General features: G+C 42.9%; 1 protein-coding gene across 16 annotated transcripts in view; it reads left to right on the top strand.

The window, feature by feature from the left end:
* The window catches only part of LOC132892138 (NACHT, LRR and PYD domains-containing protein 12-like), a 445,190-nt gene that overhangs the window by 393,313 nt on the left and 38,037 nt on the right, over positions 1-13,840 (top strand). For 11 of the 16 annotated variants that reach the window (XM_060930602.1, XM_060930582.1, XM_060930560.1 and 8 more), the window contains 4 exons: positions 1,607-1,780; positions 2,248-2,421; positions 2,889-3,062; positions 11,009-11,203. In XM_060930602.1, coding sequence (XP_060786585.1) covers positions 1,607-1,780; positions 2,248-2,421; positions 2,889-3,062; positions 11,009-11,203 — 717 coding nt within the window. The remainder of the gene's footprint in view (positions 1-1,606; positions 1,781-2,247; positions 2,422-2,888; positions 3,063-11,008; positions 11,204-13,840) is intronic. The other 5 variants (XM_060930546.1, XM_060930566.1, XM_060930570.1 and 2 more) reach the window with 5 other exon arrangements.

The raw sequence follows: 13,840 nt of genomic DNA, 5'->3' as shown, positions 1-13,840 counted from the left end.
CCTGACGTGGCTACAGATAATTGCTGTGGTTTTTTTTTTTTTTAATTTTATTATAACTGTTGTTGTTGTCCTCCACAGTATACTGCTGAAGAAATTAAATAATGAAGATGAGGTCAAAGTGCAGACCTTCAGTTTTATTTTGAGGAAACTTGCATCCAGATTGGATGAATGGTGTTGAAATTACAGCATGTAATTACAGCACTGTTTATATGTGGTCCTTCTTTTTTGAGGGATGAAAAACTAATTAGACAAATGAACATCTTCATAAATTACACTGACATTTTTATTCCTCCGACACTGAGAGGTGAAACCAGTATGTTTTCGGGTTTTCTTTTCATTTTTTTCTGAAACTCTTGTTCGCACGCTGTCTCAAGAACGAGTGGCTGAATGTTTGTAGGATTTATATGGAATAATCATTGTTTACTTCTCTGATTCTACAATAATATAAATCTATAGTGAAATATAAATGCACTCTGTAGACTCTGGAGAAACAAGTTTATTGCCCCGGTGTAGTGCACTATAAGTCTAGTAGAGAACCATCGGAGATTCAGTCTCTCTCTCTCTCTCTCTGTGATTAAAGTTCATGGTCTCTCTGCTGTTCTCTGTTCAGCTTCAGCTGCTGATGGTTTAATATCACACACAACAGAGGAGAGAAACTAAATATAACACTCAGTATTATCATTATTAATTACACTATTAATGAGAATAAACAGGTGATATTAAATCCTCATGACATTCTGAATAATAAAATTAATTTTACACTCACCATCTTTCAAGTAAGAATTAATAGTTAAGGGTTAACTATTAACTATTAAGAGTTAATAGTTGTATACAGTGTTATCAATGAAAATTTTCTGTAAAAATAAACATGCAGGCCTCACAGCAAGAAGGTTCTGGGTTCAAACGCAGCGGCTGACGAGGGCCTTTTTGTGTGGAGTTTGCATGTTCTCCCCTGTGTCTGTGTGGGTTTCCTCTGGGTGCTCCGGTTTCCCCCACAGTCCAAAGACATGCAGCTTTGGATAATTGGTGTCTCTAAATTGACCGTAGGTTTGAATGTGAGTGTGAATGGTTGTTTGTCACTGTGTGTCAGCCCTGCGATGATCTGGTGACTTGTCCAGGGTGAACCCCACCTCTCACCCATAGTCAGCTGGGATAGGCTCCAGCTTGCGTGTGACCCTGTACAGGATAAGCAGCTACAGATAATGGATGGATGGATTGATGGATGGATGGATGTAAAACATGCAGAACAAATATATTAGTCATGAAGTGATCATTTCACCTCAGAATCACTGTTACTTTAAAGAAATAATTAAAATGTCTTTACAATTAAATATGTTCACATTAAAAATCCAGTCAAGCAGAGATAAACTGTACAAAACCTGACTCTTCACTTAAACCTTTAAATTATTGACTTTTTGCTGAATCATTTGCACCTCGAGTAAACTTAATGTCAGTAACAGTGGTAATGTTTGAGTCATTATTAATAATAGCTTGTGGTTGGTGAAGAGAATAGAGACAGTCCAACATGAGAGACATCGTCTTCACAACCACTGTTACACCAAGATGAAAATCTGTTGATGAAGTGTGTGTCATTGTGTCTCTGCAGGTTGTGGGGTTGTGGTGTCTCAGATGAAGGCTGTGCTGCTCTGAGTTCAGCTCTGAGATCAAACCCCTCACACCTGAGAGAACTGGATCTGACTAATAATAATCTGGGAGACTCAGGAGTGAAGCGTCTCTGTGCTGTACTGGAGAATCCTCACTGTAAAGTGGAGACACTGAAGTAAGATCATCTCTCTGAGAGTCACAATAACTCACTAAAGCAGCAGTTAATAGTTGTATACAGTGTTGTTTATCAATTAAAATTTTCTGTAAAAGTAAAACATGCAGAACAAATATATTAGTCATGAAGTGATCATTTCTCCTCAGAATCACTTTTACTTTAAATAAATAATTAAATCTATTTACAATTAAATATGTGATCATTAAAAATCCAGTCAAGCAGAGATAAACGCTACAAAACCTGACTCTTCACTTAAACCTTTAAATTATTGACTTTTTGCTGAATCATTTGCACCTCGAGTAAACTTAATGTCAGTAACAGTGGTAATGTTTGAGTCATTATTAATAATAGCTTGTGATTGGTGAAGAGAATAGAGACAGTCCAACATGAGAGACATCATCTTCACAACCACTGTTACACCAAGATGAAAATCTGTTGATGAAGTGTGTGTCACTGTGTCTCTGCAGGTTGTGGGGTTGTGGTGTCTCAGATGAAGGCTGTGCTGCTCTGAGTTCAGCTCTGAGATCAAACCCCTCACACCTGAGAGAACTGGATCTGACTAATAATAATCTGGGAGACTCAGGAGTGAAGCGTCTCTGTGCTGTACTGGAGAATCCTCACTGTAAAGTGGAGACACTGAAGTAAGATCATCTCTCTGAGAGTCACAATAACTCACTAAAGCAGCAGTTAATAGTTGTATACAGTGTTGTTTATCAATTAAAATTTTCTGTAAAAGTAAAACATGCAGAACAAATATATTAGTCATGAAGTGATCATTTCTCCTCAGAATCACTTTTACTTTAAATAAATAATTAAATCTATTTACAATTAAATATGTGATCATTAAAAATCCAGTCAAGCAGAGATAAACGCTACAAAACCTGACTCTTCACTTAAACCTTTAAATTATTGACTTTTTGCTGAATCATTTGCACCTCGAGTAAACTTAATGTCAGTAACAGTGGTAATGTTTGAGTCATTATTAATAATAGCTTGTGATTGGTGAAGAGAATAGAGACAGTCCAACATGAGAGACATCATCTTCACAACCACTATTACGGCAAGATGGAAATCTGTTGATGAAGTGTGTGTCATTGTGTCTCTGCAGGTTGCGGGGTTGTGGTGTCTCAGATGAAGGCTGTGCTGCTCTGAGTTCAGCTCTGAGATCAAACCCCTCACACCTGAGAGAACTGGATCTGACTAATAATAATCTGGGAGACTCAGGAGTGAAGCGTCTCTGTGCTGTCCTGGAGAATCCTCACTGTAAACTGGAGACACTGGGGTAAGATCATCTCTCTGAGAGTCACATGACCTGCTCCTCAGTTAGACACATTCTCTAATAGTGAGACTGAAGCAGAGGTTTTAGGTTCATCATCAGTGTCCTGAGGAGGAAGATTGTTTCTTTTCACTGCACACTGATGATTTGTCACAGAGTCTTTGGGTCAGATGGACGTATGTGAGAAGCTGCAGCACAAAACGGGACTTGATCCGACTGCGATGTGTCTGAAATCACTGTGAAATTTACTACAACACTGTAACTAATCACACAAACTGCACCTGAGACACAAACTAACTGCCCTCTTCAAGAAATTGAAGCTTTAAATTCCGTTATTTCAATAAAATGATTCCTTGAAAGAAAGGAAAAGCAAAATTATAAATTGTGTGTCGTCTGCAGAGCTGTTTGTGTTACAATATTGGACTGATCCGCAAGTCGTCATGCTAATCGAGGTGGATCAGTCATATTAAATATTAAATAAATTATCATAAATCAGGAAAGGGAAAAAAAGAATACGAAGAGAAAAGAAACTGATGATAATAATAATAATTTAAAGAACTTGGAAATAAATTGTTACAGCTGGACAGGAAAAAAAAGTAATTAATTCGTCGAAAAGATAAACATAACTATAAAAGCACCATTTATCAAGGTAGAAAGAGAAAAAATCAAAATCTGTGATTCTTTAGAGCTGCACTGATTTGAGAGATATCAGTATCATGGGCGTCGCCACCATTGAATATGACGGGGGCGTGTCCCCTTCACATTTCATAATTCTTCGTTTGGACGCCCCCACATTTACATAAAATATTAGTTCACCCAGCGCCGTTTCTATTGCTTCGTGAAAGAATCCATTCCACTTGATCGGTAAGAGAATACACAGACCACTGAAAAGCCACTCCGGGTTTTCTGGGCGTTCCCTACAACAGCTCACCGCGCGCGAGTGAATCTCAGCGCGAGCGGAGACATTTTTGGTGCAGCTGCTCGAGAGTGGAGGAGGTGACGTCAGCCCCATTGCCACCTCACAATGTCTAGCTTTTGCTAAAACCTTATTCTTTTGTTATATGCCCTCAAAATTAACCCTAGGCCACGTTAAATTAATGTTCAACTAAACAATGAAATAAGCTTAGCCTAATGGGGTATTCTTGGTTGATGATGAATTGTTTGCAGTATTTGCTCCTCCCCAGACACAATGGACATAAGGACATTCTTTACAAAGAAGCAGAAAGTCAGTCAAAATTTCCCCACAGGACAGGGTTTTTTTGTCCCAATGGAAATGTTAGTGCAGTTAGCTGGCTAGTCAATGTTAGGAGATGTATCAGCTAGCTTAATGTTAGCAATCATTTAATTCAAACCCAGTAGGGCGACCTTATTGTAATGCCAAGAATGAGGTCAAGTCTGCTCTGATGATATTTATTGATTCCCTGTTTTGTCTGGTCTTTGCCAGTTTTTGGGAAAGTAAGATGGGAAATCAGTGTATGGGGAAGGAATAGTAGAAAGGAAAGCGATGGAGAGAGATGGATGTTATTCCAGGTGGATTGTGAAGGAAAGGGGGATAAAAGTTATGAAGTGGTAGAAATTGTGGTGGCACCAATGTAAGAAGGAGTTATATCTATAAATCTATTTGTTATATTAATCTGAAAATGTTACTGTAGTACCACCATTGCATGTAGGTTGACAAAATTGCACCTGTTCATTGTGTGAAGTTCTCTTTTTATGTGTCACCATTGCTTGACACAGTGTGATTTTTGTGTTTTGAAGTTTGCATGATGCCATGTCATGACTGTTCATTGTGTGAAATTATGAATATTCTTATTTTTAAACATACAGTTGAGTGTCACTATTGCTTGGCACAGTGGCATGTTGTGTTACATCTAAAACTAAACAAAAAATGCACCCATAAAGTCATTGTTGGTGATAAATTCTGTCACATTCATCTCGTTATCTTAGGCAGAGCAGTGGGTTTAAAAACAGGCTGATGAATATATGGACTAGTTGAATGAGGACTTATTGTTGAGTCTCTAAAATAGTCATTGAATTAAGTGACTTTTGTAGGTAAAATTAGGTCTTTAACAACCTGTTAAAAATACACCAGAACGCAGGAAATGGCATCTAATTAATTAAAAATTTTCTGGGGGACGACCCCCAGACCCCCCACCAGTGTGTCCCCCCGACATTAAAAATGCTTCTGATGCCCTTGAGTATAATTGTTATATTTAAGAAGATTATCGATCAGGGCAGTATGCAGTTTTGTTGTTTTGGAAGCTCTCTTAATAACCCTGGTAAGTCATTCCATACCCTTACTTCTGCTCTAGAAAATGCATTATGTTGCACTTCTGGTCTAGATTTTTTTTGTTAAAGTTCTTGGAAGTCGAAGCCCGAGTACTGTATGAATGGATGCTGCTGGTATCAATAAAAAGATTTAATATGTTGGTTGGGGCAACCCATTTCGAATGTCATGCGTTTGGCAGCATACGAATTCACAGTATAGGAATTTTACAGGCAAAATATCAGCATCAACAAAAAGTGGCACCGCGTGCTCATTTCTTTTTGCAAAAGACATGAAGCGCAGGGCATGTTTTTGTAGGATCAAAATCTAATTTAAGTTACATTTACTGGCAAGGCCCCGCACTGTAACAGCATAAGATATGTATGGAAAGATCAGAAACTGATAAATTTGACATAGTGTCTTAAAAGGTACAAAGTGCCTGAGTTTAGCAGTCATTCCTACAGTTTTACTTATCTTAACAGTTATATGTTCAATATGGTATTTAAAGGTAAGATTACTCTCGATTAAGGTTCCAAGATATTTAGCATGATCTTTGCACTCGAGGTTGGGAGGTTTGCCTTTTCCATTATCCATCCATCCATTATCTGTAGCCGCTTATCCTGTTCTACAGGGTCGCAGGCAAGCTGGAGCCTATCCCAGCTGACTATGGGCGACAGGCGGGGTACACCATGAACAAGTCGCCAGATCATTGCAGGGCTGACACAGAGACAAGCAACCATTCACACTCACATTCACACCTACGGTCAATTTAGAGCCACCAATTAACCTAACCTGCATGTCTTTGGACTGTGGGGGAAACCGGAACACCCGGAGGAAACCTGGGGACACGGGGAGAACATGCAAACTCCACAGAGGAAGGCCCCTGTCGGCCACTGGGCTCGAACCGAGAACCTTCTTGCTGTGAGGCAGCAGTGCTAACCACTACACGACCTTCCCACCCCTTTTTCATTATCATATATTGATATTTTACAGATCCTGTCATCTCAAACTTTGCAGTTGTGTGTTTCAACAGTACCCTGGTGAAAAAACTCACAGGATCTTTAAGGATCCATGAGGATTGTCAAAGACCTGCCAAAGATCCTGAAAGATAAGGATCTTAGAAAGATCTTCAAAGATCTTCATTTGCAAAATCATTTGAAAAGATCCTCAGGGATTTGACAAAGATCTTTTAAGGATCCTACAAAGATCCTCATAATGATCCCCGCAAAGATCTTTGCAAGGATCCTGCAACATCCTCAAGGATTCAACAAGGATCTTACAAATAGCTTAGAAAATTGAAGATCCTTGATGATCTTGGCAAGAATTTGAAAGATACTTGAAAAGTTTTTGAGAATCTTTGTTGATCTCCTCAGCAGGATCCTCAAAGACCCTCACAAAGAATTTTACAGATCCTTGAAGATCTTTGAAAGATTTTCACCAGGGCATGTTTATTGAAGTACGTCAAAAAAAATTGCTTCGTGTGCAGTTTTATGGGTCTTTTCCACTACCAACATGGCTGAGTTGGGCTGAGCCGTGTGGTGCTGAGTTGGGCTGAGTGGAGCTGAGTGGGGCTGTTGGGGTTGTATTTCGACTACAACCGCGCTGAACCGTGCTGGCTGGAAGAGGGTGGACACATTGGGTGGAGTTAGCGAAAGTGGGTGGACGTCACGTGATGTCGTTAGGCGGCGCAAACAGTGACATCAGTGACCTTTTAAGCGGTAGTCTAACGACCCGGATAGTAAGCAATAAACATGGAGGACATGGAGTCGTTAGTGTTGCTGGTCTTAGTGCTGTGGCTTGTTTGTCGTCTTCTAATTCTTCTTGCTCCGGGTTTACGGTGTTTACAGATGGTGGTTATTTAAAGATCCCAGCGTGCTCGCGGGGGCGTGTGTGGGCATATGAGGACACTCCTCCTCACCAATCAGTGCACAGGGATTGTCTCCTCACACCCCCAGCCCTACTGGGCTCGGTTGAGCTCACTTCAGCCCCACTGCAAAACCGTGCGAGTTTTGGGTGCTGAGTAAGGCTGAAGTGAGCTCAGTCGTGCTGCTCTGAGGTAGTCGAAACGCGAGCCGTGTTGGGCTGAAGTGAGCTGAAAAAGGGTAGTGGAAAAGGCCCATAAGTCTTCAAAAGTACCTTTTAAAGATTCATGATTTTCTTGTTTCCTTTTTAATGTCAAGCTGTTGTTGGATTGTTGCCACGATGCATTTACAGAATCTAATGGCTCAGAAACAACCTACTGAATGCAGTGACTCGCTTGTAGAACCTGTAGAATAAAAAGCATGTAGAATATGATACAAAGCCTGTAGAAATGCTGATAGAAAAACAATTGAATCGACAAAAGGTACGCATTGTTGTGTTTATTTTTTTAACACCCCCACCCTGCCAACTAATGTTTACATCCCTCACCATGCTTTCTCAGGTTGGACGGGAAATTTGTGTAACAGTGATGACGTTTGTTTGTGGTAAACAGAGCAAAAACAATACAAATCTTTCTTCATTTCAAAAATCTCAAACATGGACTTCAGATCTGGCCCTGGATGCTCTGGTGAGGAACCATCATTTTTATCTGCTGTAGTCATCATTACCATCATCACCACCACCAAGTTCAAACTGAACAGGGGCAGGTTTCCTGATAACGTTGCCCTTTAGGGCTAAAGAGCAAGTTAAGGCTCTCTGAAGCAACGAATGTTGTCTCTGTACGTGGTTTTCCCGAACTCACCCCTAAGAAGAAGTGATAAGAGCAACATTACGAAGAGCTTAGTCCAGTCGATGAGGTCACATGATGTTCGTTTTTTACCGTATATAATGTGGTAATTAATAATTGAAACTATTTTACATTTTTGGGCAATATTTTTTATTACAAGTGTGTTTTTAATTAAATGAATAAATGTTCACACGAAAGAATGAGCAAACAATAAACTAAATAATAAAGTAAATGTGTTCCCCGTGCCGGCTCATTTCGCTATTACTCAAACATACAGTCAGGATTATTTCAACTGTTACCCACAATGCCAAGTTAGCAATGCTCTCGCATGTGTTTGCAGGGGTGGGGTTTGATCTGTCTCTACCTAAGGATGATGAATTGACCTCTTTAGAAATACTTCCTGAGGTAGAGACAGATCAAGTACTCACTCTCTCTCTCACACACACACACACACACACACACACACACACACACACACACACACACACACACACACACACACACACACACACACACACACACACAGAGAGAGAGAGAGAGAGAGACAGAGACAGACAGACAGAGAGTTATGGGGCTTTTCACTACCAACGTGGCTGATTTGGGCTGAGCCGTGCGGTGCTGAGTGGGGCTGTTGGGGTTGCATTTCGACTACAACCGTGCTGGCTGGAAGTGGGTGGACACATTGGGTGGAGTTAGCGAAAGTGGGTGGACGTCACGTGATGTCGTTAGGCGGCGCAAACAGTGACATCAGTGACCTTTTAAGCGGTAGTCTCACGACCCGGATAGTAAACAATACACATGGAGGACATGGAGTCGTTAGTGTTGCTGGTCTTGGTGCTGTGGCTTGTTGTCACCGACAACGCCAACAGATACTGGCAAGAGCGTATAGATGAGGCGAGGCGCATAAGGCTTCTTTGTCGTAATTCTTCTTCTTCCGGGTTTACGGTGTTTACAGATGGTGGTTAAAGATCCCAGCGTGCTCGCGGGGCGTGTGGGCATGTGAGGACACTCCTCCTCACCAATCAGTGCACAGGGGATTGTCTCCTCATGCCCCAGCCCCACTGGGCTCGGTTGGGCTCACTTCAGCCCCACTCCAAAACCGTGCGAGTTTTGGGTGCTGAGTAAGGCTGAAGTGAGCTCAGTCGTGCTGCTCTGAGGTAGTCGAAACGCGAGCCGTGTTGAGCTGAAGTGAGCTGAGAAAGGGTAGTGGAAAAGGCCCATTAGACGTGCAGAAATGTGTCTCATTCATGACACTAAATGAGATAATCACTCGCCTAATGGAGTTAAATCTGATTAAAATGTGCCGATATCAATGTGACATTACGATATCCGTACATCATTCCATAACATGCTGAAATATATTCAGAATGTTTTTCATATATTTATTTAATAATTAACTCGATGTACTTGCAAATTACAAGAAAAATAATTGAACACCAGCAGCAGATTCAACACCAGTTTCCCCTGTTGACTGTGAGAGTCCCTCAGAGGCGCAGCGCAGTCTGTGGATTCAGCTGTGAGTGAGACGCTCTTTGTTTTGAGCGAGTGGTCCGGGTCTCTCGTAAATTCCGAGCAAACTAAAGGACTACTTGTGCAATGATGTTGTTTAGGAAAACCACGTTAGCTTGACGGTGGATCTTAGGAGGTAATTAAAGACACTCTTGGCTGAAAGAGGCTTTCAGGAAACCCACCCCTGTTCAAAAAATGCAGCAAGCACTTTGAACTTGATCAGAGGCGGAGTTTACTGTGATTGGTTTTCTCCTGTCACGAACACAGCGTATGGCCTCGCATTTTAGAAAAGAAATGAAAATTCATCTGCTGATATGAAAGCTATTTTTCAGAGTAACAAGTAACAGGAACCTTCAGAGAAATGTACTTGAGTCAAGAGGACTCAAATGTAGTGGAGTAAAAGTCATAATTTTCCAAAAAAGTTAACACTCGAGTAAAGTATAGATACGAAAAACTTCCTTAAATTCAGAACTCCAGTAAATGGGCTTCGTTCCTGTCCACCCCTGTTTTGGGATGTGTTGAGTTTTTTTTCTTCATATTTCTCCACATTAAATTTGTATTATTAGTGAAATGTAATGACGCAGACACTGGGCTGATAGACCCATGTGGAGTTTGCAGGAATACAGAATTATAATTAAAATATTTACTGTTATTATGACCTGATAAAAGGTTTTATTCAAGTGGAAAAACAGACTTTCACAGAGAACTCATTAGAAACACCATTCTTATTTACTTTTATTACATCATAATATCAATTTATTACATGCTAATTATTCTTTTGTTCTTCTAATATCCTGACATCTTTTATAAATTGTAACTTTTTTGTCCTTCACAGCTTTTGTTCTTTTCCCTGCTGTAGCTCTGGGATTTATTGATTTCAGGTCAGACAGGGAGAGACAACACAGAGTGTAAGGGGAAGAACATGTTCAGTCTGTAAATCACTGGCACCAGGAACAAATAAGGAGCACCTGGCAACACACACACACACTCTCTCTCTCTCTCTCTCTCTCTCTCTGTGTTAGCCAAGTAGCTCATCATGAGTATCTCCATAAAACTCCTTCAGCACTGGGCTGTGATCATTTCAGTCGCTCACTTATTAGAGAACAAATCAAATGTCTGATCTATTCAGATAAATATGACTCTGCCTCGAACTCTGCCTGCTTCATCTAAACCTGACTTTTGAAACTCTCTTCCTTTCTCCTCTTATATTTTAGATCAGACTCTTATTTCCCGATTTGGTGATCAGATTTGATGTTGCGTGTTTATCCCATGTGTCAGTGATGACGTGTGCAGCAGAAAACTCAAATCCGAACAGCTCGAACTGTGAATTACTGTTACAGCATTTCAGTGTATTGTCGACTCGGAGTTTGTACTTTTGTCATTTATGAAAATGAAATGGTGCAGTGAAAGATTTGAGGACCTGTTTGATCATTTGTGTGAGTTTATTATGTATTATTTTATTTCCTTCAGGATCAGTTGTGATACGATCAAAGGGAGAAGCGCTGAAGCTCTGGTCTCAGTGCTCAACTCCGAAACCTCCAGTCTGAGAGAACTGCATCTGACTGTGAAGACACTGGATCTGTCTGGGAATAAACTAGAAGACTCAGGAGTGAAGCGTCTCTGTGCTGGACTAGAGAATCCTCACTGTAAAGTGGAGACACTGAAGTAAGATCATCTTTCTGAGAGTCACAATAACTCACTAAAGCAGCAGTTAATAGTTGTATACAGTGTTGTTTATCAATTAAAATTTTCTGTAAAAGTAAAACATGCAGAACAAATATATTAGTCATGAAGTGATCATTTCTCCTCAGAATCACTTTTACTTTAAAGAAATAATTAAATCTATTTACAAATAAATATGTGATCATTAAAAATCCAGTCAAGCAGAGATAAACTCTACAAAACCTGACTCTTCACTTAAACCTGTTCGGGTTTTGCTGGGATTCGAACCTGGTTCGTTGGTGTGATGAGCTAGCAAACCCCCACTAGGCCACCAGGGGGATGACTCAAATGCAGAGGCGTGAGGCAGAAGTAGAAAAAGTAACAAAAGGTTTATTTATACTATATACAATTCAGGGCAAAACAAAAAAACAAAAACAAAGAGTATAATACAAAAGTTCAAAAGGAAAAAGGCAAAAATGCAAAAAGCTCAGAAGATCCACAAAACACAGTACAAAGGAAACTGGAGATAAACATAACAGCACAAAGACTCCGTGACAAGAGGACTGAACTCAGGGGTATAAATACACAAACTAATTAAGGACACAGGTGAAGATAATCAGGACTAAACAGGCAATTAACAAAAACACAAAACACAGGAACAGTGGCGGCCTCTAGAGGCCAAAATAAACATGACACGAAAAGGAAATAACAGCGGCCTCTAGAGGCCAAAACAGTTCAAGTCCTAACAGGACCCCCCCCTCTAGGAGCGTCTCCTGACGTTCCCAGGGCGATCCGGATGGGCTGAATGGAAGTCCCGACACAGTTCTTTATCAAGGACATCCCGAGCAGGAACCCAGCAGCGCTCCTCAGGACCATAGCCCTCCCAGTCCACCAGATATTGCAACCCGCTGCGGACCCGGCGGGAGTCAAGCAGGCGATGCACAGTGAACACAGTCTGCCCCTGGAAGATGCGGGGGGGTGGAGGGTTCCTAGGGGCAGGGGCATACGTAGACGTCAGAACAGGCCGCAACAGGGAAACATGGAAAGTGGGGTTGATCCTCAGAGTCCGGGGCAACTGGAGCCGGTAGGAGACAGGGTTCACCCTGCGCACCACCTTGAAGGGGCCAATGTAGCGAGGAGCAAGCTTGCGGTTCTCCACCCGCAGCGGAAGGTCCTTAGTGGACAGCCAAACCCGCTGCCCAGGGCGGAAAGTGTGTGCAGGTCTTCTATGGCGGTTGGCCTGAGTCTGGTTGGTTCTGGAGGTCTGTATGAGAGTCTTCCTGACCTTGCTCCAGGTCTTGTGACACCGTCTCACATATTGGTTGACCGAGGGCACCCCCGCGTCCTCCTCCTGGTCCGGGAACAGAGGTGGCTGGAACCCGAATTGGCACTGGAATGGCGACAGCTTGGTGGCCGATGACTGCAGGGTGTTGTGGGCGTACTCTGCCCATGGCAGCCAGGTGCTCCACGATGTCGGGTTATCCATAGCCAGGCCTCGCAGGGTGGTTTCCAGGTCCTGGTTGAGCCTCTCCGTCTGACCATTGGACTGTGGGTGAAACCCCGAGGAGAGGCTGGCAGTGGCTCCGATGACCTTGCAGAACCCGTGCCACACTCGGGAGGAGAACTGGGGCCCTCGGTCTGAGACGATGTCCTGTGGAAGACCAAAGACTCGGAAGACATGATTAAATATAAGTTTCGCTGTTTCAAGAGCAGAGGGGAGTTTGCACAGAGGTATGAAGCGGCAGGCCTTGGAGAATCTGTCAACAATGACCAAAATGACCGTGTTACCTTGTGACTCAGGGAGACCCGTGATGAAGTCGACTGCCACGTGGGACCAGGGACGCCGGGGAATGGTCAGAGGATGCAGGAGACCCTGGGGACGCTGTCGTGGGTTCTTGGTTCTGGTGCAAACCTCACAGGACAGGACAAATGACCTTACTTCCTGCTCCATGTTAGGCCACCAGAAGCGTCTTTTCAGGAAGTCCAGGGTCCTCCGAGCTCCCGGGTGGGCGGTGAGAGGGGAAGAGTGACCCCACTGGAGAACCTTGGCCCGGGCTTGATGTGGGACGTACAAGAGGCCCGGTGGCCCTGTCCCAGGACCGGGGTCCTGGCGTTGGGCTCGTCGGACAGCCTCCTCAATACCCCAGCGGACAGGGGCCACAATCCGGGACACAGGGATAATAGGCCCGACTTCATTCTCCCTGTTAGTGGCAGAGAACAGCCTGGACAGTGCGTCAGGTTTGGTGTTCTTGGAGCCGGGGCGGTACGAGAGGGTGAAGTCAAACCGACTGAAAAACAGGGCCCACCTAGCCTGTCGAGGGTTAAGTCTCTTGGCTTGCTGGAGGTACTCCAGGTTCTTGTGGTCAGTCCAAACCAGGAATGGATGTTGCGCTCCCTCCAGCCAGTGCCTCCACTCCTCAAGGGCCAGTTTGACCGCTAGCAGTTCTCGATCCCCCACATCGTACCGGGACTCCGCAGGACTCAGGCAGTGGGAGAAGCGCAGGGGTGCAGCTTTCCTTCTGAACGTTGAGAGAGCACCGCGCCGACACCACTATCCGAGGCGTCCACCTCCACGATGAATGGTTGGGAGGTGTCCGGGAGGACCAGAATTGGTGCCGTGCAGAAGCGGTCCTTGAGGTC

The sequence above is a fragment of the Neoarius graeffei genome, chromosome 1, assembly GCF_027579695.1.
Source record: "Neoarius graeffei isolate fNeoGra1 chromosome 1, fNeoGra1.pri, whole genome shotgun sequence".
In the NCBI taxonomy this organism is placed as follows: Eukaryota; Metazoa; Chordata; class Actinopteri; order Siluriformes; family Ariidae; genus Neoarius; species Neoarius graeffei.
The sequence above is the reverse complement of the archived record's forward strand: the minus strand, read 5'-3'. Positions and strand labels throughout refer to the sequence as shown.